The sequence below is a fragment of the Pleurodeles waltl genome, chromosome 3_1, assembly GCF_031143425.1.
Source record: "Pleurodeles waltl isolate 20211129_DDA chromosome 3_1, aPleWal1.hap1.20221129, whole genome shotgun sequence".
NCBI lineage: Eukaryota > Metazoa > Chordata > Amphibia > Caudata > Salamandridae > Pleurodeles > Pleurodeles waltl.
The window spans coordinates 1904194917-1904219636 of record NC_090440.1 but is presented as its reverse complement, the minus strand read 5'-3'; the positions used below and the strand labels follow the sequence as shown (position 1 = coordinate 1904219636).

Here is a 24720-nt window from a genome sequence, read left to right as displayed (position 1 = left end):
GTGACAGATAATGCCTCTGCCTTTCTTCCCAAAAGCAGTGCTGATTTCCTAGCCCAGTTTATGTTCTACAGAAAGCTCCATTCCTTCCCTATACCAGTTTGTGTTTCTTGATCTTGTAGTGTGAGGGTGTTAAGGATATATCTAAAAGACCACGTACCAACAGGATGTCGTCGTTTGAATACGTTTGTATCACCAGATGCCCAGTATGGTGGTAGATATATGGATTTAAATATTATGAATAAGTGATGTACTCTCTACTATTATTTGTCTTGTAAAATCCACCACATTCTATTTTAAAACATGAAAATGTGGTACTAACCCTCGTTTTTAACACAGTACACTTGAACTCAGACTTTGATACTTGGGCTCTTTCCAATTAGGTTGTTGGCAAAAAAGTCGGAACTGTCATCCCTTTTTACTACAGGGAACCAAAACTCCCTCTGTGAGGTAAATTAATTTTGACAGGGCAAGGGCAGCAAATAAGTGATGTTCCCAAAGGGCTTTCGTAGGGCGGCAGACTTTCAGAAGCCAGCTTTGCCCAGGTTAAGTCCGTCTGACTGGTCCACCCAGATAGGTGGCACCAGTTGGCTGTCTTCTTCGGCTTTAACAGCTTGGCACAGTGCCTGTGAAATCAATGCCAGGCCCTGCATCGCATCATGAGCAGATACTCTGTCTGCAGTAGCCATGCTGTGTGCTTTTGCTAAATGCTTTTTTCTCCTTGATTTGGAAATATGATTTCCCCTAGCAGGCGAGAACATTGTTTCTGTTTATATGTACTTGAAAACAAAGCTCTTCGAACAGAAGTACTGACCATGCAACCAATATCATATATATGAGAAGTTTTTGTTTTTGTCAATGACAACAGTAAAATATTTCTTTTCTTTCAGGACAAATGGGTTCATGTGACTCAGTGGAAAGAATAAAGTGGCTCCATGTCTTGTTGGGTAAATATATTGACATCTACTATGTTTTAGTTGTTAAACCAAGAAATATTTGCACAGCATCAGTTGTGAATAAAGGTCAGCGGAAGCTATTTATCTGGCCAGGGTCATGCACACTTCTACCCGCGTTTAAGTGTGGAATAGAAGCTTAAGACCATCAACGTGTTCACACTGCAAGGAGCCTGGGGGGGCAACATGGAGACCTTCAGATCACTGGATGGAGTAAAGAAGGCCAGAGAGCTCCATCTCTCAGTAGAACACTCCTGAGTACTATCAATCCGTGAAACACTCCAAGGCGTTTGGCATGGAAAGGCACACAAACCTCCTAAATGAAACGATGACAGGGTTATCCTGCGATGCCGTATTGTGTTGCATTTGGGTGTGTTTGTCGATTTCAAGATGTTTCCATTTGTCTTCGTGCTTCTTTGTTCATTTTCATTTCGATGTCACCAAGTAAGTATGAGCTAGAGCACACCTACTCTGCCTGTATAAATAGAATAGCAGTTCCACTTTTAGGAACGAGAAGGACCCACCATACAAACGTTTGCTGCCCAGTTATATCCGAGCGCAGGTACTAACCAGCATCGGTAACGCCACTACATCGGACTTGCATTTTGAGTCTATACTAAAATATTTGAGAAGGCCTGCTGCTGTGAAAAAAACGATTGTTTTCTGTAAACAGTACACGAGTAATATAAATAATGTAACATGCGTTGATTCAATGTGCATTTAAGATTGTACATAGTCCCTCATGCACACAGTGTAAGCACTCCGTAGGAGGTGAAACAGTATTCCAAACAGCAAACAACAATAAGTGAGAGGGTGGGTTAGAGCCAAAGCTAAAACTGCTAACAGTATGATACAGAAGGCTGTGCTGTCAAGCCAGACCTAAACATTTGCACAAACAATATTTGCGCTCATTCGAGTGCTTATTACCATTAGAAGATTAACAAGAACAGCCCCCACTCCACTGTGCAGGCCCTCGCCGCCGGGTTCCACATATAACATTATTGCCCATGAACCGCATTGTGCTGGGATAATAATACGTACAATTAGCCATAAACTCCATTTTCACGTTTAATTCCGCATTATTTGCATTTTCATCTGTGCCCAGCAAGCTTGTTGTCCCATCTATGCTCTCAAGCCTTATGCTCAACATCCCTTTCCCCAGGACTCACTCGTCCTTTGGCGCCGACCTAACTGTTCTGCGCACAGGGCCTTGCTTTTATCTCCAGCAACCATAGAGATCATCTTGTTTAAAGTCATGCACAGGATACTAGGTTGTGTTCTTTTGTTCACTGGTGTACTTAATGATTTGTAAAGTTCGCATTGTAAAAATAGCGTCTCGTTAACAGCAGTTTTTAGAGGAGTTTCAATGCTTTTTGTATACTAACTTTATCTGCTGAGTAAATTACCATAACTTCCCTTCAAATGAGTTTTTCCTCTGATATTTATGTTTCTTTAGCACCTGGCCGGTAACATCCTACTGTATACAGCCTTTGGGATGTGGCCGCAGGGTGTGGCTTCAGGACATCACCTGTCCCTAGACTGTGTACCTCCAAATCACTTAGCGACACACAGTCCGTCTGCAACGAGCAGTTGTGGCTGCATCCTACTGCGGTTGGCGACTTGTGACCAAGAGGTCATCTTCAAGCAGGCTCTGCATCAGTGCCAGGTGGCCCTAGAATGCACTGTCGATTACCATTGACGTTTGGTTGTGTTAAGTAAGATCTGTGGGCAACATGTGGTCTTGGGCCATGCCTGTGGCCATGCTAGGTGACACAAAGCCATATGCAGCAGGCCCTGGCTGTAGTGTGTTGCCCCAGCCGTGCCCTGCACCGAGCCCCTATGGCCACAGATATTTCAGCCATACCCTGCTCTCAGTTGCTGGGGACCCACAGCCTGTGGCTCCTGATCCCAGTGCTTAGCGCCAGACAGGGTTTCGCCTTTGACCGTGGCCTGCAATCTGTCCTCATGTTTCCACGGCTTGCAGTGCAGAGCCAGAGTCTAGCTACAGGGCACCTGTCCTCAGAAACGTTTTGGGTACTGAGTTCTTTTGTTTTTATATTTCTTCATTTTATTTTTGTTCTGTTCTATCATGTACTAAAACCGGTTCGGTTTGCTGTCTTGTTGGTTCTGAGAACCTAGTGTGCAAATTTAAAAGTTGGTTCTCTGGAATAAGAGACATTTTCCACACGTCTGGGTGGGCCCCTGAAACGTATGAATTAAAGATATGACCCCTCTTGGCCAGAAGTTTTATTTTTACCTGCTGCAGATTTGAGAATGGTTCAACAAGATTTTGAAGTTGAAGAACCAGACAATGGGTATCATGTAAAAACACTTACCTTGGGCAATCCGATTTGCTTTACAGTTCGTGCACAGTTCTCAAGTAGTTTTTAAACCCAGATGTCAAAATATACAAATCTGATCTATTTGCAGCCCACTGTACTGAAACATCTGAAAAACTGCCAAGGGCATAGTGCAGGTCTTGTACTAAGCCCTGGCCCACAAAAAGCAGAGGGTCTTTCATCCGTGGGAAGTAGACTCCTCCCTCCCACCAATCCAGCCGTGCACAAACTTTTCATGTGCTTTCGCTCTAAGCATGGGGTTGGCTTGTGATCAGGCACTAAAACCATGTTTTCCTGTCAGACCCCACCCTTGCACATGAGAACCAGTGCTGCATAGCCAATGAGCAAGGCTTGGCCTTCAGCTAAGTTAAAGAGAGAGGTTAGAAAAGATTAATTTGCAAATAACTTTAACACCCTTGGCAAATTTACATGAAATTAGACCAATTGTTAGCATGTTAAGCCAGATACTCGAGTATCTCGAGTGTAATGTTACACAGCCAACAAGCGCCGAGGTTATTAGCATACCAAAGCCTTTTTGACTCCCATGTACTTGGGTCCCTCCCTTTTATTAATCTGCATGAGACTTCAGCACTAAGCTTACCTGGCAACTGCTTGTCATATTTCTTGTAGATGTGTCAAACACCACCAAAATTACTAGGAGATGAGCATTTTTTTTAGCTATCCACTTAACTTTGCCCCTTTTGAGAGAATTACGTAAACTTGATATACCAAAAGTAACCTAAACTTGCCAAGTGATTTGTAAAATGTAAAGTTATAAGCAGATAGAGCAATCATTGGCAAATCCAACAGGTCATCCCTTTCAAGTGCGTGGGCTAACCTATTGGATTTGCCAATGCTTGCTTGCATAGTGAAAATAAATTATATATATATATATAAATATATATATATATATATCTTAATTCACTAAAAAATCACAGATTACAGGGACTCCATATTTAGGTTCAGATTTTACACACACAAAACCATAGAAATTCAGCTGTTATAGTTTTATTTCAAGTGGCTATAACACGTTCCCTAAGATAACTATAACTTGCACCCTCACCATGCACAGTTTTCTCATCAATAATTTTATTGCAAATGTTTCAGTGATATCATCAATGATGTCAAAGAAGATGTCATGAGTGATGTGATATCTCGGGTAATTAACAATGCATGGCGACAGCGCAAGTTATAGTTACCTTAGGGCACAAGCTATAATTACTTGAAATTATTCTAACTATAACAGCTGAGTTTCTATGGTTTTGTGCCTGTAAAATCTGAGCCTAACTGAAAGGTTACAGGGACGTAATAGTTGGGAAATAGAATTTAAAAAAACCTTCGAAATTCACAAAAAAAACAAAGGTAACCATAACTCGTGTCCTCGCCATACACTACCTTAGTGCATGTGTTATAGTTATTTGAGATAACTGTAACTATAACATGTGAATTTCTGTGGTTTTGTACTTTTAATTGTGAGCCTAACTATAACGACCCTGTAACCTTTGGGTTGTTTTACTCAAGAGCCAAAGGAGCACTCTATGGGTGCAATTCCAAATGTAATTTAAGACTCCAAGCATGACGCGTTTCGGACAGTGCCTTTCTCAAATGCTGGTTGCAAATTACACACTCGCAAAACACATCTTTAAAGAATTGTCCTGATTAGTAAAATAGTCGTTAGTGAGAACGGACTTTAGTCTCTCCATATGTTCTTCTGGTTAGAGCGCCGCCATCGTAGTATGTTTCTTTTATTATTCACTTTAACTCGTGACTTTTGTAGCCATTTCTCTCTCAGTGAGTCTTTACATCTGCCACGCTCATTTTTCACCACTTATGCATCGTTCCCTTTGTTTGCGAGTGTCATACGTTTCCAAAGCTTTTTAATTGTACCACCCCTTCGTCTCCGTGTAATGCCACAGGAAGCTCCCAGTTGCCTGAAGACGAACATCCAGTGTTTTATGCCCATCAGTGTAGTCACATCCCACTAGTTGGCAGCTAAACAGTGCTTCCCAGGCTCGGCCGTTCTGGCAGTAATGAACAAATAATCCTCTAAACACCACTCCAGCTGCCCAGCGATTATTTAAAGATGTGTTTTGCGAGTGTGTAATTTGTAACCTGCATTTGAGAGAAGCACTGTCGAAAACGTGCCATGCTTGGCGACTTTAATTATAATTGAAACTACACCCTTAGAGTCCTCCTTCCATTCTTGAGTAGAGCCGGTGGTTTGGGATAATTCCCGTGCATGCCACTTGCACAACAGGAGGCACCCGTCATAAAAGAGTCTGGCACTTGGAGTGGTGTTTGGAGGATTATTATATATATATATACACTTTAGCATATTTGGTATATGTATTTATATGTATGTATATGTTCACTATAATTTACAAACAAACATTGGCAAATTCAGTTGCTTACTCTTTCATTTGCAAGTCAGTGTATTTGCCAATTTCGAAATGGCAGGCAGTGCATCAAATGCGCTGGGAACCATCTTTAAGAGTTTCGTCTTTATAAGAAAAACCTGTTCCAAGATAGCAGCCAGTACATCCTGGTGAAAAACAACAGCGAGCAGGGAGGGCTGGCAGAGCAATGGAGGAACTGGTCAGCAAGGCGATGCGCAAAGGAAGAGCTAGAAGAGGCGCAAGAGCAATGGAGAAACTGAGGGGAAAACTAAATGCACAGGAAGAGCAATGACAAGGATGTGGAGGTGGCAAGAACAAAAAGCAGCGGAGGAGCAGGAGGGATGTCGGAGCAATGGAAGATTGGTAGGGAGGATGAAAAACAACTGAAGAGCACAGAAAGGTGGCAGAGTAACAGAGGAAAGGCTCAGTGGATCAAAAAGCATAAGAAGGAGAGAGGGATTGGGAGACCAACTCAGGAACCAGGTAAGCCCCACACAGCTGAAAAGGAGGGGCAAACGTGGAATGAACCAAGCACAGACAGGAGAGCAAGAGAAAAATCTAAGCACAATTAGTTCCCTGATTATATGCAGCAGAAGTATACAATTCATCCATTCAGAAACACAAAAAAACAGTGAGACTTAGGGCCTGATTACTATATTGGTGGACGAAGTACTCCTTCACAAACGTAACAGATATTCTGTCTGCCGTATTAAGATCTCTATAGGATATAATGGCATTGTAATAATGCAGACAGGATATTCGTCATGTTTGTGATGGAGTAACATTGTCTGCCAGGATTGTAATCAGGCCCTTAGTAGTGACTTGGTAGGGTTTCCTTCGGTAATGGAGTATTAGAGTTTGCGCTGTTGGAAGTGTTGAGTATGTGGGCTGCTACTGTATTGTGAAATACGGATGTGTGCGTGTAGAAATGAGGGAGGAGCGGGGCATCATGACACATTCAAGGCTTCGCCTGTCATGAGTCATGGGCCCTGCCCACACTCAACAATGGTAATAAATAGCATAATACACTCTTCACATCCGGTGTATAGTACATCTATGCAGAAAGCAGCATGCAGTATGCTGTTCATTAAACTTGTTTAGTGTGGGGAGAGGGTTGGCTCTTGAGAGGTGAATCTGCAATTATTACTACACTGCTTCCTTGTACCCAACCGAGGCATCTGTGACACCCATAGCGAAAGCAGTTATTATTATTATTTTTTTAAAAATTTTTTATCACAGGTGCCACAACTGAGCCTGGTTTGGGTTCACAGTGGTAAAATGGCCAATTGGAGAAAAAAGCTCCATTTTAAAATGCTGCTTCCTTGAAAACTACTGAATAAAATTACACCAGACAAGCAAAGACACTTCCATGAGTAAAGTTCAGCTTTCTTGCCAAGTTTGGTGTGATTCTCTTCAGCCATTTTTTCTGTATCAAAAAACAAATATCCCATGAGAGTTAAAATGGGAAATGTAATTTTATGACCCCCGGTATTTGTGGGACCTGCTTGACAGATCTGCACAAAATTTGCCATGCTAAGCCCAAAGTAGATGAACATTTTTGTCGGAACGTTTCATGCTAATTCATCGGACACTACCAAAGCTGTTATGAAAAAATATGCCTTTTCAATGGAAACTCTGATTTAGCCATAACCTCACGTTGCCTGTGTAACAGACATGTTTATATATGCATATCCATAGATATTAGATATGTCATGAAGGTAAATATATTGATATTGTTTTAATTTTTTCAAATTATATGCAGGATTGTTCCTGTTTCAGGCAGACTTTAGTCGACTCAATAACTTTGGAAAGCCACTCGGAAGCGAGCATTCAACAGTACCTGGTATGAAAGAAATTATAACTCATTGTAGAGTGCTTATATCAGGATTTTCAGTGTCATATGATGAAGTGTGGTGTCCCATGTTTCCATCTGAGTGATAGTTCAAATATTGTTTGGGTGTTCGTAACAAAGATTAATTCTTATCCCCCTACTCACTTGGAACCCTTTTTCCCACCACATACCCTATCAGCAATGCCCACTCAACATATATCTGTGTCTGCAACCCGGCCTACACGGTCCCACCTCTACCTCATTCCAGGTTTCCTATTACGTTTTCCCAAACTTGAAGCGATCTACCCTCCCTCTGGCCCCTCACAGAAAAACAAAATGATTGCTGCTCTCAGGGAGTCTGCAGTCTGAACAACAAGGAAAAGTCCTACACTAGAGATGTCCTCCTTGAAGCAGGAGACAATTTATTTGCAGACAGCATATATCACCTATCACTTTCTTCCTGTACTTCTTGAACTAGAGGCACAATGACACCACTTAGCTGCTATTTAGTGTTGTATTTAAGACAGTAGGGGGAGAACTATATGCATGTGTACACAGAGAAAAATAAGCCAGCCAAATAAATTGCTTCCTTAGTGCACTGTTGCATTTGTTTAATTGCAGACTAAGAGCGTGCTTTCTGTTCACAAGTTAGAATCTTGAAGTTCATTCATGGAATTCACCAGCTCGCACTCAAATATGAGAATAAATAAGACAATACTGTATTTATTCCAGAATTACTGCATAGTTAGTTCCAGAGTTAAACTGGCTGTTATACACCTCGCGGTCCTTTCATTCTTTGTGGTGCATCAGTTCTCTCTGATATTTAAATCAATAAATGTCGTCTTACCCCTGAGATTGATTATATTCAAGCATGGTGTTTTACTGTTGATTTTACAACGAGGTCGCTATAACTTTCTTCCCAGGTCGAGGAGCTGCCACCGCCGTGGGCCCCCCCAGCACACAGAGGGGAAGCAAGGCCTCCGTTGTCCTCCAATGCTTCACACTACGAGCTCCAGGTGGAATTAGGTACCAGTGATTTGCTATTGACACTGATGATAGATTTGTGAAATTGCTCAGCTTTGCCCCACATTGTGGATACGAAATGTGATTACTGCACGTCACCTTTGTTGAAAAGGCAGGCTCGGTTAGCACCGGGTCATGTATATTCGCTAGGTTCTTGTACTATTGTTGGTAGGTTACTGTGACAACATTGAGTTTGTTGATAACTCTAGACAATGCCTCAAAATGCATCGTAATGTGCAGCATTGCTGCACACGAGAGATTCAATCAAACCTCATTAACAGTCGGAATTACAGAGCCAAAAGCAGTTGCAAAAACCTGCTTTTCTTGAAATAAATCTCGGAAAAATAAATCCTCACCACTTAAATATGTGTCATACCATGCTTGGATACCTTTAGCTTGTAAATTATATCTTCTCTTCCTGTCTCGCTTTAAATATTGAAACAGATTGCTCACAGGTGGTGGTGGTGCTGTAATTATTGCCTTACAGTACGTTGATAGTTAAGACATTTTCTATACCATAATTCAAAATATTGATCCTTTTAACTGATCCTGTACATGATCTTAAGTATCTCCCCAGTATAGAGAGATCTTTGCAACCTGTATGCCAAAGGCTTGATGTTTTGACTGTGCTTTTATCCTCCCATAGTCGATAAAGTAAGCCCTGGGTAAGAGTGTCATCATTCATTAGCCACCAAGACACCATTCAGTCTGTGTTGTTTGCTAGAGGTGCTATGGTCGATATATTTTTTTATTATGAAAAACTCAAGAAGTCAACTATGACATGGCTTTATCAATTGAGGCCTATACACAAAGGTATATTCGGACATTAACATAAGTATATGATCACATTTAGCTTTTTTACACTTGGCAGAAATTTACAAATGATTCCTACCAGGGGTAAATAATTTTTGTGACTGCAGATTTCTCCACTATCTGTGTGGAGCAATCCATACCTGTAAGTCACTGTCAAGGGGTGGGAGAGGGATGTCTCAAAGAATGTTTTTTTTGGGGGAGTTTGGGATTGCGCTGTCTTAGTTGGCAAAACGTTGGTACATGTTTTATCACACTTTCCGCTCCTTAATGTAGAATGGAATAAAACTCTTCTCAGGTGACAATAATTGGACACTGTCTGTAGATAAACCCACACAGATGCCACCTTGAGTAAACGTTTATACTTCCAAACATAACTGCTTTGTACGTAGAGAAATTAGAAGTTCATGAGGTGCATTCGAGTTATTTTGCACGTATACACAATTTTTTTATTATAAGGCGTGCTGTCTTGGTGTGTTTTTTTGTCATGCAACACTACTATCTCTGTAAATTGCCAGTTGCAGTGGTCTGGAACCAGTCCCAAGGTGCACAGTGATGAAGCGCTGCCGAACGGCTAGTGCAGGTTAATATAAGAATCAGCCAAAATCTAAAAAAATTTAACACATTTTTTTATTTTTAATTTTGCATACAAAACACAGAAAACAGACCGTTTCAAGTGCAGTATGTAGACAACGGTATATCGCACACAACAATAGCAGGGCAGTATATGGGGGCATTCTCAACCTGCAGTAAACCCAAGTTCAAAGTACGCCCACCACGTCCCCCAGATCTTATTGTGTTTCTGCGGACATCCCTGGGCCTCCTACTCCAGCAGTCCACTCCCTTCCGCTAGTCAGCCAGGGCCTGAGGTGATTTCCACCTACGAGCGATATCCCTCTTTGCGACCTGGGTAGCCACCCCCACCAAAAATCACTCAGCAGGGTACCCTCCCAGGTCCTCCAGGTTACCCAGAAGGCCGACTCTCGGAGACAACCCCACCTCTCTTTCCAGAACCTGGGAGATGACTGCCTCAACTCCACACCAAAATTCCTGCAGTCCGGGACAGGACCAGCAGCAAAAGCATGCAGGTTGTGAGAGCCCCCTGCATGCCACAAGCACGGGGTGCGAGGTCAGAGGCATGCAGATAGTACAGCTAGTGCAGCTTGAAGGAGATGGTGATCTTCCAGAGAGCAGCACACACATCTCGCCAGTCTACCCCCTCCAAGGAACTCACCCACCCCTCCTATTTCTGCTTGAGGAAAAGAAACTCCACCGGGGTATTAATGACTAACGTACAATAGATACAGGAAATCATCCCTTTACCAAGACAACTCATGAATACCTTAGCCTCAAGGTGATAAATTCGGTAAGGGTGGTAAAATCTCACTCGTGGTAGGACAGGGCATCGCGCAGTTTTAGGTAATAGTAAAATTGGGAACACGCTAAGGAGAATTTTAGCAAGTCCTGGAAGGAGCAGAAATGTCCATTTTGCTGTACATCTCTAAGAGTAGTGAGCCCAATACTGTCCCACCTACTGAAGCTCTCAAGCTGTGCCTTGTGATGCAGCCAGTGCTCAATCCACAGACGGGTAAATTGCGTGAGTGTCCTGTCCTGTCCTGTCCCATAATGTGGAAGGCCACTCGTCATACTCTGGGAACCACCACAGTCAAGCACGGAAGGCACCGTGCTATTGAATTATCATAGAGCAACCCCAAGACGGCATCCAAGCCAAGGCGAGTGAGCTCCAGCCGATAGGCAGTGTCATCCCAGCCCGAGCTGTCCAGTTGTTAATGACCACTAGTTGAGATGCTGAGTAACAGAGTCAGACATTAGCTATCCTGCGACCACAATTGTATATCGACTGCCTGCCCCTACCGAATGCTATGCGAGAACAGCGATTCATCCACAGGAAGTTGCGGATTTTAGCATTGAGCGTTCATAACCAGTTATTTGCGATGAGTATGGGAAGTGCTGGAAGGTATAGAGGAATCAGCGGAGAATCACTGTCTTAAATAAGGCCACTCTCCCCAGCATACTAAGCACCTTTTGAAGATCGCGCTTCATGTCACGGACGTGGGCATCTGATTGAGTCATGGGGACCGTCTCATGGTGGACTGGCAAGGGCCCATACTCATTCAGGGGTTGAGCTTCTAATACCTCGGTTTTCATATTGCCACAGATGAAGGTCACTATAAAGTGAAGTGAAATATGAACAGCATATTTTTGGAATTTGAACAACATGAATAATCATAAGTACGCAGATGGAAAACACGAAGATTGATCTTCTTGATCAGGTAAAATACGCCAAGCGCATTTCTCTAGAGCCTTCATTTTGGCCACAGCTCTTTAATAAAAGAGATCAGGAGCTGATTATTGATTTGTTAGAAACATTTCTTCACGTAGAATAGTTCTTCAAACAAAATACAGCATTCAGCATTCAATCTTATTTCTAATTACAGGAAAAGGATTCAACAATTTAACTTCAGTTTACCTCGCACGACACACTCCCACTGGAAGAATGGTAACAGCTAGGCTTACAGATCTGGAAAACTGCTCCGATGAACATCTCAGCATACTGCAGGTGGGTGCATAAGCCTTGGCCTGATGCTTAGTGAGCAGAACATTCACTCTGTTTTATTAGAGTCTTGACGATCAACAACAAAAAGTGTGGATGTTTGGATTAATATTTCATTGTTAAAAGTGACATAGAGCCACCATGTGCTTCTGTGTGGGTGGCGGTGATTTGGGACTAAAAAAACATTGAATGAGTTGTTGAAGCCAGGAATACCAGCAAACAGTAGGAGTCTGGGCATCTAGTACTCATCCCTTTCACTTTTGTGAGTCTATGTACAATTTCATCTATAAAACCTAAACTGAGTACAGTGTATGATCATGCCGGTTTCAGCTGAGATTAATTAAAATAAATCCTTCCCTTTCTTATATTCAAGGATCATACATTTGTTTATTTTTGATAGTGGCATTGCCCCTTCTTTGGACTTACTGAAGAAACTTACAAAAATACTGCAACTGCAGCTGTATGTTGCGCTTCTATCAATATATAGGCGCTATGGGGACTATCCCAGCACTCTCTACACCATTTGGAATTCCCTGCCTTAATCTCTTCACCAGGAAACTGAGTTCAAAAACTATTTAAAGGATTGCAGACCCTGCTCTTTTGTTAAGAGTTTGGTCTGGACTCATTTGAATTCTCCTAATGTTTGTGCCCCCTCGTTACCTGGTCTCTTTTTCCTTGAGTTCTCATGCCCATGTCCAGTTGCAATAGCATTATACAATGTCAATAAACGAATAAATCTGAATGTATGGATTATCTTTTCCATGACTTTCTTTAGGCTTTCAGCATTCAGTTTGTAGCTCATTTAGCCTGCCTGCTAGGGCCACCCTTCTCCACAAGTAAACTAGGACAGTGTGCTAAGGCGAGAGAGCTTTGGTAGAGTAATAGCCTACTTCTAAAATGACCTTATTACAAGAAAAAGAAAACAGATGTCCAAGCTTTCTCTTTGTTCAATCCTGTACTTTAGATTTCTCTCAGTGTATATTCAAGCTATCGCTACATACTTGGTCTACTGAAAAATTATTTAAATCTGAATGTTTTCCTGGTAATAGATCAGTTTTGTTGCTTTTACTCTTTGCATGATCTAACACTAAGACGCCTAGCCTCAGCAGCACACATCAATATTACTTCAGCTAGATGGAGAGGAGGAAATAGATGGTATCTCAGTGACATTATCTTCCCGAATTACAGCTCTCCGTGAAACTGAAGAACAGTAATTATTATAACAGGTTGACACAATTTTGTGCAACTTGGTTCTGCATCTTAGCAGCAAGAGGTTATTTCACCAACCAGATGTATTAATTTATTACTAATAGTAATAGATGACCTTACAGCAGCCCAAAATTAGGGGTCTGGAATACAGAATGTTGGATACATATATAGTTTTGTTTATTAAAAAAGTCCTGAGAATCTTTCTTCATGAGGTTGAGTTTTCATTTTTTTCCCATTTTGTTTTGCAGAATGAGGTAATCCTAACACAGTTTTTCAGGCATCCAAACATCCTGACGTTTTGGAATGTATTCAGTGCTGGAAGCCGCCTTTGGGTCATCACTCCGTTTAAAGCCTATGGTGAGATCTGTGAATGAACTTGTGATTGGGGGCTCTGCACACAACTGAATACAGCTCATACCTATCTGGTGGATGCTGGTGGTTTTACCAAGATGCACAGTTCTAGCACACCACCCAGTCATGGAAAATTCAGAATTCACCTCCCTTTATTGCCTGATACATCAGGAACATGCCTCCTAAAGGTGGCAGCAGATGCAGAGGTGTATCTTGGTCAGTAAGATTGGAGATTATGAGCTTCATATTTTCCAATAATCATTCTGGCCTATCGTATTAAAATACGTTATTTTGACAAGCTGGGCATGAGGGTGGCTTAAGGGGCAGTCGAAAGAGAGGAGTGTGGACATTGTTAGGAGTTGTAAGTAGGAGGAAACACAATATTTTGTTAAATTACCAACATTCTTGAAGACCTTCAAAACAGATAGAGATAGAGCAAAAGAGAGAGAGAGAGAGAGAGAGAGAGAGAGACTGTGTGTGTATGTAAAAATCCCAAGTGAAATCCAAGACCTTACCATACTTGGCTGCATGCACCTGGACCCAACCACTTACTAGATAATACATTTATTAGGGTGTGTAACACTCTGCTCACTGAGCACATGCTAGCTTATTTTTCAGTTTTGGCATCAGACGTTTGGGGACAGAGTTCCTCAGTGTTTGGTGGATAAGTTGCTGAACCTTAAGATTGTTCTTCACATATATATACACTGTATACATGTAAGTGGCAGCAGCAAATATAATGGCCTGAAATTGGCCCAGGCCATTAGTTTCATTACTGTTACAGTATTTACTGTAAAAAGTGGTCTGTTTCCATTTAGAATGTCCTAATCGGTCAGCCACTGTTGGCCAAGACTGGACTACGGAAGTGCCCTGCTCACAGGTTTCCCAACAGATTGATTGTGTGACATCACAAAAAGATCAAACATTTCCCACCATGCATTATTAATACTTCTGTGCGACAGACTGTGTGATGCACACTCAGGTCACTAGGAGTTCACCTTCTCTTTCTACCTCCCTCTCCAGGTTCTCAAGCCACCCTTCACAATGATCCTTGCAAGACGATGGACATTGCTATGTACTGATTTCGATGTCACTAGTTCCTCTCAAGCACACCTCTCATGACCTTACCCTTCTCATCCTCCACATTAGCATGGTCCATCCTTCTTTTCTCACACTTTTGTTCTCATGAGGAATGTCACATAGCTTAGCTGGGAACTCCACCCCCTGGTGTTACTAATACCTGAGGCAAATGTAACAGGGAGCGGAGTTACTTGATATTACTTCCGAGACTCTGAGGGTCCCTTTAGAAATGAGGAAATGCTGAAGGAATCAGTCATTTTGGTCCAAATTCCCCTAGTTGCTCCTAGTACACCCCACCTCTTGATATTCTCAACACTTCACCTACTTTTAGCAGGTAAAATCTCTGGCTGAAGATGGGGCTAGTAATCCCTGTTACTGGTCCCATTGAAATTGAAGAGAGCTCTCATAATGATGACATTAGTCTTGAGAAGTTTGAGGCACAGACTAATAGCTGTGCTACACTCCACCCTTAGATCCAGAGGTTATGTGTTTCATCTGGTGTAGTCTCCTGCACTTCCACATGCCCTATGTCTTGTAGGAACATCTCCCAGAAAGGCATCAGAATCTTTACTATCTTTATAAGTTTTATCTAAGCCTGGTCTTGCAGCAGTCATCACCACAATTGATTTGGTTGAAAATATATAATTATTTGCATCTTTGCATCTTCCAATTGACCAGACAAACTGATTGTTATAAAAAATAACATAGTAATACATTTAGAAGAAAACTACCTATTGCAACTCAAAAAGATTTTCTTAAGAAATAATAATTAAATGAATAACTTTCACCTAGAACACATGGAACAGTTTCACATGACATAGGTCAAATATTGGGCATGCATTGGTCTTTCCCAAATTGAAATAGATTGACAATATTATTCTTTTTGAAACCTGTATGTGTAAGTCTGTCACAACGAAGGCAGGATGAGTTGATGCTGTCACATCTCTGTTAGCATGTGATCAGATTACACTTATTCAGGAACAAGCAGATAACAATGGAAACAAAAGCCTCAAACTGTTCTCTCAGTAAGTGAGTAAGTGTTTTAGAGGCTTCTCCTTCCATCAGCAATTTATTAAAATTTATGACTATCGATGATTACACCTTACCTGATCTGACCTTAAAATATTTGAACTCTGACATTATGTTCGCTGCACTCAAGGAGGACACATCAATGTCCCTTCATACAGCATCCTTTACAGACTTTTCTTTGGCTGAACTGGATTGATATGTTGTCACCCATTAAGTATCACCGTTCTTGGAGACTATACTTATTGACATTTCTGATTAAGTAGACTTTGAGCCTTCTCAACTGATGATTCCAAATAATTTGTCCTTCAGCCTGCTCATGATTGCCTGATAAAATGCATACAGCGCAATCATAAGGCCACCTACCCCTGTTCTCTTACTTTTTCATGTCCCATATTACTATTTTGATTTTTGTCTTGGCTTATAAATGTGGCAAGATCTTTGTCCAACTTTAGCTCAGAGATTTTTCTTAGAAGCTTTTGGAAATAGTCTTGATGTCTTGCTGTGAAGCTTCTTGTTCTGTGATGTATAACATCCTTTCATAGTTAGAGAACATCTCAGCAATCTCTTGTCTTGCAAGACAAGTTTGTTACTACTGTCTGTCAAGGTGCCAATTCTTTTGAGGTACTTGGCCAAACAGTATCCTCATTTGTTTCTGCCTCCATGGACCTAATATTTTCAGGCTGTAAAATGGGTCTTAATTTCAGAGCCCATGTATACGAAAGGAGGGGTATGGTAAAGTGTAGCGAAGTCACCATCTCTCAGGATAAACAAGCACTATCAATGATATATTATGTACTATCTGAGGGAATGAATGAGGGTTAATATTTCCACAATAAATGGGAGAAACGTAAGCGAATACGTAACCCTGATCAGCTATTGAGGCAATCAATGGCCTTGGACTCAGCTAAATAACATTAATTTGTATATGCAACTCAAATGGAGGTCAAAATGGCCTCAGATAGTGCTGTGCCCTCACCCTGCTTTTATTTTCATTGCATGTAACAGATTTGCCTGAATATCTACAACAACCATGCTACTTCCTGTGGGCAAGCATCTCAAAAGCACTCAGATGAAACGTAGAACTTAGTTTTTGTGGATGACCTCTGAGGAGTGTGAATAAATAACATTGTTTAGTAGGCAGACAACCCAAATGTGGAAAGGACGTGGTCAAACACAAGTCTCTAGTTCATTGTTTCTAGGCAAGGGTATTATATTTTTATTGGTAGGGTAAAACAGTGTATGGACATCTTAAAGAGAATAAATTAATCAAAATTAAAAAAAAAAATTCCTATGGATTTGAATGCCTTCCCTTGAATTTCCTAAATACAATAAATATAGAAGAAAGAAAATTGTGGAAACAGCATTGAAACATGTGACTGAAGCTTTGAATGGAAATATTTCTTTTGGGCCAAGGCATGATGTCTCTGATAAGGGACATGCACAGATCTTAGATCAGATGTTATATCTTTGCATCAGTTATTAAATGCCAATATTTATTTCTCGAAGAACGACATATTTTTTAATATTGTTTGAGGATTCTAAAAAGGTGCAGTTAGTAGAGCGATGCAAGCTGTTCGGATGTATTTTAAAATAACAAGAAATGAGGTACTTTGGCCAAAAGGAGAACTGAAACAGAGAGTAAAAGGAGCAGCCATAAACCATAGATACAGTATTGCACCTTAGTAACAGATTAGGAGACGTGTCTTATTAGTAAATAATGCAGATGCAGGTAAAATGAAGTTTTACTTTAAGACCAGAGATGGACTGTGAAGAGACCTTTCTTGCGTCGATGTTGTCTATTGTGATGATTGGGGCATTGGGTATGTGTTAATGGTTTGCAGATGCTTAAACATTGATTGGAAATATGTATTAAACCCCATATTTTAAGTAAGGATACATTTACTGAAAAATGGCTTTTCAAATTTTACATAGTCCAAAATCAGTGAATATTTGGAATGGACTTTGCGTTTTATAATAAAAAAAAAAGCAATTTTGGAATATGAATTGCAATATTAAGTTCCTAATTCTATGAAAATAGATTTGATTTTACTCAATAACTACAGCAGAATTAACCTCTGCTGTGTCACCAGTTATATTGCTTTGTTTTTTAGGCTCTGCCAGTCACCTCTTAAGGACCTGCTTCCCAGAAGGAATGCATGAAGCCCTAATAGCGCACATCTTATACGGAGCTATTCAGGGACTGAATTACCTGCATAAAAATAACTGCATTCACAGGTATGAAGCAAGTTGAATCTGCGGGCTCCTGTCAACAACTTTGCAGCATCCTGTTAGGCATTTCTTTCAGAACTTGAATAAAAAGAATACGAGCAATAATGTGTACACTTGCAAACTGCCATAGAAATGTTTCCTTTAATACAATTATTTGGCTCCTTCTAGTGAAATTATGGATCTTCTGACATCCAGTAAGCAATATTCTTTCAGTGTTAATAACGTCTTAAAAAGAGTGTAGGTGGACTCCACTGTGCTTTTGCAGGTGTTAGTAAAACAGGATGGCCGCCACTCCTCTTTTTGGATAATCCAAACTTCTCCTGCACACCCCTTCTCAGCAGAGTCTGGAAGTCCTGGCCAGTCAGTTGTCTACTTTTGCAAGCCTCTTCACCTTGGCCCCCAAGAACCTGCCCTCTGGGGCTTTGTCAGGGTTTGATTCAATGTCAGAGAGAGCCATTACCAGTGGACCATTTCTTTACCTCATGACCTGCCTGGCCTGCATTTCTCTTGCTGCTCTTTATTTCTGGCCACACACCAAAGCAACCAAAAGAAGGTTAGTAGCGCACTATAAAAAACACAAATACATTCAAAATAAATGTATTTCTCCATTTGCAAGCACAATAGCCCAGGTATCCCAGTTTGCTTTTTCATCATGTTCTGAATCAACTGTGAGGCACTGTGAGTTCATACCAAGTTAGCAGTACATGCATACAAGTATATTTGAATGCTCTCACTCAATTGCGATGTGTTGAAGCTGCATTGTTGGACAATGTACGTTTCTCTTTCTTAGTCCCAATGACTTCTAAAGAACATTGCAGGCATTGCTGCTATTGATATAGAAACTGAGTAGCAACATAATGTTTATGTTTAATAGTTTATCTAACACGTCTGCCCTATTGGCTTCCAACTGATGTTCCATTGATTGCAAGGGTTTGTTTCTTAGAGGCCCGAAAAAGGGTAAATGTTGTCCACTGCACAATATATCTCATGATCTTCGTTAGCCTGGAAGAGGTCTGCCTGGCAGCTGTGAATGCCCCTTGAGTAGTCCATTCAGTTTAAATGTTGGAAAAATATTTTCTGGATTTGTAAAAGCTGCATGGCCCATGGCAGAAATAGTTTGGAGGGTTGAGGAAATGTACCCTGTTTACCCTGTCACAGTTACAACAGATTAGATATCTGAGGGAGATGAAGGCATATGTTCCAGATCAGTAAGGCAAGATATGTTACCAAGAGGTGTCAAGACCACAGGACCACAGAGTATGTCTTTGATTAGATGGTCTTCTGCATTGTTCAGTCAGATCTTGGGAGGCAGAGTAAATTTGTGCAGGAGTTTCTCCTCAGGATGGGTTTTTTTCATACATACAACAACAAGAATTAACATATTTGAAGACTTGCTAGACTTACATAATGTGTTGCAGTTAGCAAATAATCAATTTATTCCTTTTACCACCCCGTTGCCCAGTGTGCATTTTCTAGCATTTTGTCTGTTATGACCTTGGGCTTTTTCAGTGCATGCTGGGGTTGTATCATCAACTAGGCTTACAATGAGCCAATACCATGTCAGATAACTGTTTCTGAAAGCATTCTTCCAACCACCGTAGGCCACCCTCAGCCAAATAGTCTACCATCTGCTTATCCACCAACTGGTAGGTAATTAGAACTAGGGACAGCCACATTGTTGAAGGCTCCTTGAATTCCAGGTGTGTTGTTCCCGTGAATTTGTGAAATGGTTGCACCTGCAGAACATGCATGGTTCTCAGATGTAAATATTTCTTTTTGAAGGATACTTCTAACCATAGGTTCCTCACTTATTGAATTCTCCCATGTGCCAGATTCGACCTGGCGCTTTTCCAGCAATTTCTTCTGTGCACCGACATGTGGCACCATCGGACTCCACTGCAAAGGTTTGTGGTTTTGCAGTGGAGTCTGATGGTGCCACATGTCGGTGGGAAGTGACAGCACAGAGCTATGTATAGGTGCCACCTTGGCATGCTGACATCAGTTGCTTTCATTCCTCGCTCTTTGACGGACATCCAGAGGTCTGCCCCAAACTTTATTCTTGGTGTTTTACCAACTCTAAAATCATTCTCTTCATGACAGAGTGCTGGGAACAATGTCTCCCCTAAAGACCACAAGATTTAATCTATGCTGTGAATGCAGAAAGCACATCTTGTCACAGATCCAAATAATGTGCTTCTGGTGTCTGGGGTCCAAGCATGACTTGATGTCCTGCTATAGATGCTTCTCAGGAAGTGGGAGGCGAAACTGTACATCACCGGGAACAAAAGAAGTTGTGCTGCAAGCCACGGACTTGCTCCTACTTCATGTTGCTGGCTGCTCATTTTCCAGGTAGTGGTCTCACTCTAAATCACTGCTCTTCAGGTAAGTTGCAGGTGAAGTCAAAGGACAACACAAGAAGTCCAAGCCTCTTCCCAATCCCTTCATTCTTGCTCTGCAGAGAAAATGCACAGTCAGTTTATCCTTTTTCTGGTCCCGGCGTGCCTCCAGTTCTCTGAGCCATCGTTAACCTGGCAACAAGTAGACACCTTCAAGGAGCTTATGCGGTCATTTTCTGGACAATGCCGCTGAATTTTCATTCAGGATGTCAGTGGATACTTCCCCTGAGTTGGACTCTCCCCTATAGGGCCCCCTACAGAGGGGAGTTCCTGTTATTTGGTGGTAGTCTGCAGAGTCACATAAGTGTTGGAACATTATCTACCCACTATAGAGACTAAGGGCTTGAAATAGATCTTGGTGGTGGTACCGCCAAGCTGTGTCGACGGCGAACCAGAAAAGTCAGTCAAGTCAATGGTGGTCTACCCGCCATATTTAGATGATACAGTTCTGCAAGTAGATTGGCGACGAATTGCTGACGGAGGGAGGCGATGGCGGAACCCAATGCACTTCATACAATGATGGGCTTTGGAAGAGTGGTAAGTGACACACACAGTCCCCTAGCCCTATGTGCCCCCCTGCACTATACACTATACAATACACTACATTCACACAATAACCCATTGCCATTCCAACACAACCCATACATTCCAAAAATATACATTGACATACATCCATGACTCAGCATACACACACCATTGACACTGCACCTACACACGATACAACCACAACAACCAACACAACTACACACTCAGCTACACAAACACACATAAGCACAACTACACACATCACGACAATGTCCACCACACAACAACACTCACCCGAATGTGTCACAGAGCAACACAACATCAGTCTCACATGCAAGTGACACACATACAGACACAACTACACCAACCACTCCAGCTCCCTCCACCTCAAACAGCCAATCCACACACAAACAGACTCACATACACAACAGAGAGCACAAACCTACCTGTACAGGTCCCCTTGCAATGCACACACACGGACACCGTTGTCCAGTGTGAGTGTATCGTCATTGTGGTGCCAGAATTCATTTTGCAATGATTGGTGACACCACAATGACAGTTGTTTATGTGTACTATATGCGTGTTGTGCCCGTGTGTTCCCAGCCATGTGTGACACCTTTGTGTCCTGCATATGCATGTCACCGTAATTTTAACAAATTACTATGATATGTATATGCCTGCACTGGTCCCGACCTCCCATGCAGTGTTCCTCCAACGTACCCTGGCAATGCAGCATCCCTACCTTCGAGTCCCGCAATGGGGGGTTGTGCTTTCTCTGTGGCAACAGTGACGGCAGGTGTTGTCCAGTCGAAGACAGAGGTGGAATGGGGAAAAAAGGGGAGTTTTTCACCCCTGGCCCCCCCAATCTCGCAATTTAGAAGTGGAGATCGGACCAGCACTTTTTCTTGGCAGTAAAACACATCCAAATCTGCACGGCGGGAAGGGTGTCTAGGGTCCTGCCATCAGCCACTTTTCCCTCTGCCGCCATCAACACTGGTGGTGTTTCCTGACAGAGACGATGGTTCAAATGTGGGCTTTCATCTATGGGACAGCTAACATCTAAATACGGCGGGCGAACCATTGTGGTGGCGGATGGGTTTTCAGTCCAAAAGTTGACAGCAGGACCATTACAGCTAAGATCTAAATCAGGCCCTAAGGCATTCCTATTGACAGATTCTTGCAGCTTGGGCCCACTGCTTCACAACCTTTGCTGCCCTTTACAAATCATTGAGAAAGAAAATTATGGCGACCTAGCCCAAGTTGAACTCAGCTTTTTGTTTTCAGAGATATTTTGAATAAAATATTTTCTTCTTTCTCTTTAGGCGCAGAATAATAATATGCCATTCAAGAAGTTGCTCTTTAAATGACAAATTGTCCTCTAGTCTGGGTTTATGAACTGGACAACACCACGAAGCTTCTGAATATGTGTTTGTGAAACACATTAAAATGAATAAAATAAGATTAAAAGAAAATGCATTGTTGCTAGGAATTTCGCTCTTCTTAATTTACTGATTTCAGTAAGAGGCCTCTGATCTTCATCCATGGATAACTTATTGTTCGTTTGGTACTGTTCACCGTAGCTGTTTGCATCTTTATGGATCTTGAGGAGGCATCAATCTTTCAATGGGCAGAACCTTTCTGAAAACTTGACCCCTGGCTTTAACAACATCTGTGAGGGCTGATGTTGATGTGATAACTACCCCATCCCGTCTGAGACTTGCTGACACAACTTCAGAGTTCTAGGTGAGAAACGTTGCAGTCAGATCCTTGTGGATCTTCTAGTGACTGTGCCCTTAACTATCACCCATGCATCAAGGCTACATCAGACCATAACAACCACATCCAGTCCAGTTGACTCAATTTTAAGTCTTGCTTATAATGGACATTCCTAAGCTAGATATAGGAGCCTTTCTTTGTGCGCTCTGGCTACAATATATTACAGATGAGGACCTCTGTGCCATTAACCAGTAGCGAGTAGAAAAATAATTATTGAGGTCTTTAGGAATCTGTCACGGTGTGGAGTAAATTTTGTGTTTTCTACGTTTGAGTAATCTATGTGAAGACCAAAAAACCTCTATAGAAAGGGTTCGCAAAAAGTAAACAGTCTCAGGACTGCCCATGACAGTACATAGAAGTAGATGACAGTTTCTCTCCATACTGCCCTTGCTGCGAGAGAGCTAGGAAATACTGAAGGAGACTGATACTAAAAGAGCAGATGTTGACTGCTGTACCAAGATTGAAGAAACAATATGATCTACTGATGGCATGGGAATGGAAAAATAGACAATAATAGACATTATAATAAAAGGCAATACGTATCCAGATAGCTGTAGTCTGATTTGCACAACTTTCCATCTATGACTCCCTTTTTGATAGATTTGGCTAGAACGTGTACACCTTTCAAATGCAAATGGCTGAAAGCAAATGCAAATGGCTCTTAACACATTTTTGTGCAACCTTCATCTGCAATGAGTAGCAGAGAAATTATCCTGTGCGCTTGCAACCCCTTCACCCTAAGTACTGTATTGTGAACCTCGATTTCCAAATTTGTAGAGATCATCAAAGATTAAGAACAAAACAAACTGTCTTAAATGCCCCTATGAAAGGAACATTCTGCAGAAAAAAGAATAATGGGGGAAAGAAGGGAGGCATTTTTCCGATTCAACAGCTCAAAAGAAAACCTGTAGAAGCTGATGTATCAAACAACTTGTATTGATGAAGAAGATTGGTTGGGTGGAGTCTTGCAGATTGCTGAATGGTCACTTTCATTCAGGCTTCGCAACACTGCTTTACTTCACCCAGGTATTGTCCTCACACCAGGTGTGAAATTCCACAAACGTTGCAGTGGTGCATCAATGACTGATTGAGCAGTGGCAGGTTTTAGCAAGAAGAACAGAGATGCTGTGTATTCAACGTAGGCAGAAAAAGCCACCCACAGGTTGGCAGTGGGAACAAGGTGGCAGCCGCCACGCAGATGAGGCCACTGTAGCACAGGCACAAGCACATAGATTATGCAGATGTATCAGTGCAGGAGCACAGCGGTGCGGTCTTTTCTCTGTGAAGTCTGGTGGGTGTCTGCATAACCGGTGCCAATGGATGAAAACTCCCTGCGTGTGGAGAGCAGAGGCCAGGAGAAGGATAAATATGGGTAGGCCTAACTGAGCAGAGCAGTCATGGAATCAAACCCGAGTGTGGAGTGAAATTAGCTGTGTTTGGGAAATCAGAAACATGGCAAATAAATAATCCAGGCGGAATAAGAAGAACCTCTCCTAATCCTTACATGGAGGAAAAAGAGGGAGGGCTGTTAGCAGAACAGGTACATATCTGCTAGTGATTTCCTGAAGCAGCAAAGGAGATAATGGGAGCATTTGACTCTTTATGTGGAATCTGGTTAAAGATTAGAAATCAGTGTCAATAGTAGAAACAAGACTGGAGAAGTTGAAGAGTGGCGTGGGTTTATATCAACAGAATCCTTCATGGAAAAAAGGTTGCAAATCAGAGCAGGACAAAGGATGCAGGTGGAGCAAATCTGCCTGGCTTCCAACTCAATGGATGGAGGGCGTGATTTTTTTCATGAGAAATTAACTGTTCTAAATCAATAATGGAAGTCCATTAATCTATGTGCCCTTGGATTCCATCTCTTCACCACTGAAGTGTATGGGACTGAAGTGATTTGGTCCTTTTTAGGATCGATCGCGCAAGCTTCCTGGCCTGTCATAATCTCTCTCTGGGCTTTTTACCACGCCCACTCTTGCTATTATTCTTTGTTGCGCTTGTTTTAAATGCTTCATTTGGTGCATTTAGTGAAATTTCCTTCCTTTGTGTGCTGAGTTCCCGCCAAGGTGATTTCACTAAGTGAACATTTTTGTTGGCCATCACACTACGTCACGCTTTCTCCTGTTACAGTATGCGATGGCCCCTCCTCCAGATTCGGTTTGCCTTTCATCCAAGCTGCGATCCTTTCTAGACATTAATGC

General features: G+C 41.8%; 1 protein-coding gene across 2 annotated transcripts in view; it reads left to right on the top strand.

Annotated features, from left to right (window-relative positions):
- The window catches only part of STRADB (STE20 related adaptor beta), a 138063-nt gene that overhangs the window by 31878 nt on the left and 81465 nt on the right, over nt 1-24720 (top strand). For both annotated transcript variants that reach the window (XM_069226066.1, XM_069226067.1), the window contains exons 2-7: nt 888-944; nt 7448-7528; nt 8440-8542; nt 11809-11930; nt 13382-13490; nt 17705-17828. In XM_069226066.1, coding sequence (XP_069082167.1) covers nt 933-944; nt 7448-7528; nt 8440-8542; nt 11809-11930; nt 13382-13490; nt 17705-17828 — 551 coding nt within the window. In that variant the 5' untranslated portion in view covers nt 888-932. The remainder of the gene's footprint in view (nt 1-887; nt 945-7447; nt 7529-8439; nt 8543-11808; nt 11931-13381; nt 13491-17704; nt 17829-24720) is intronic.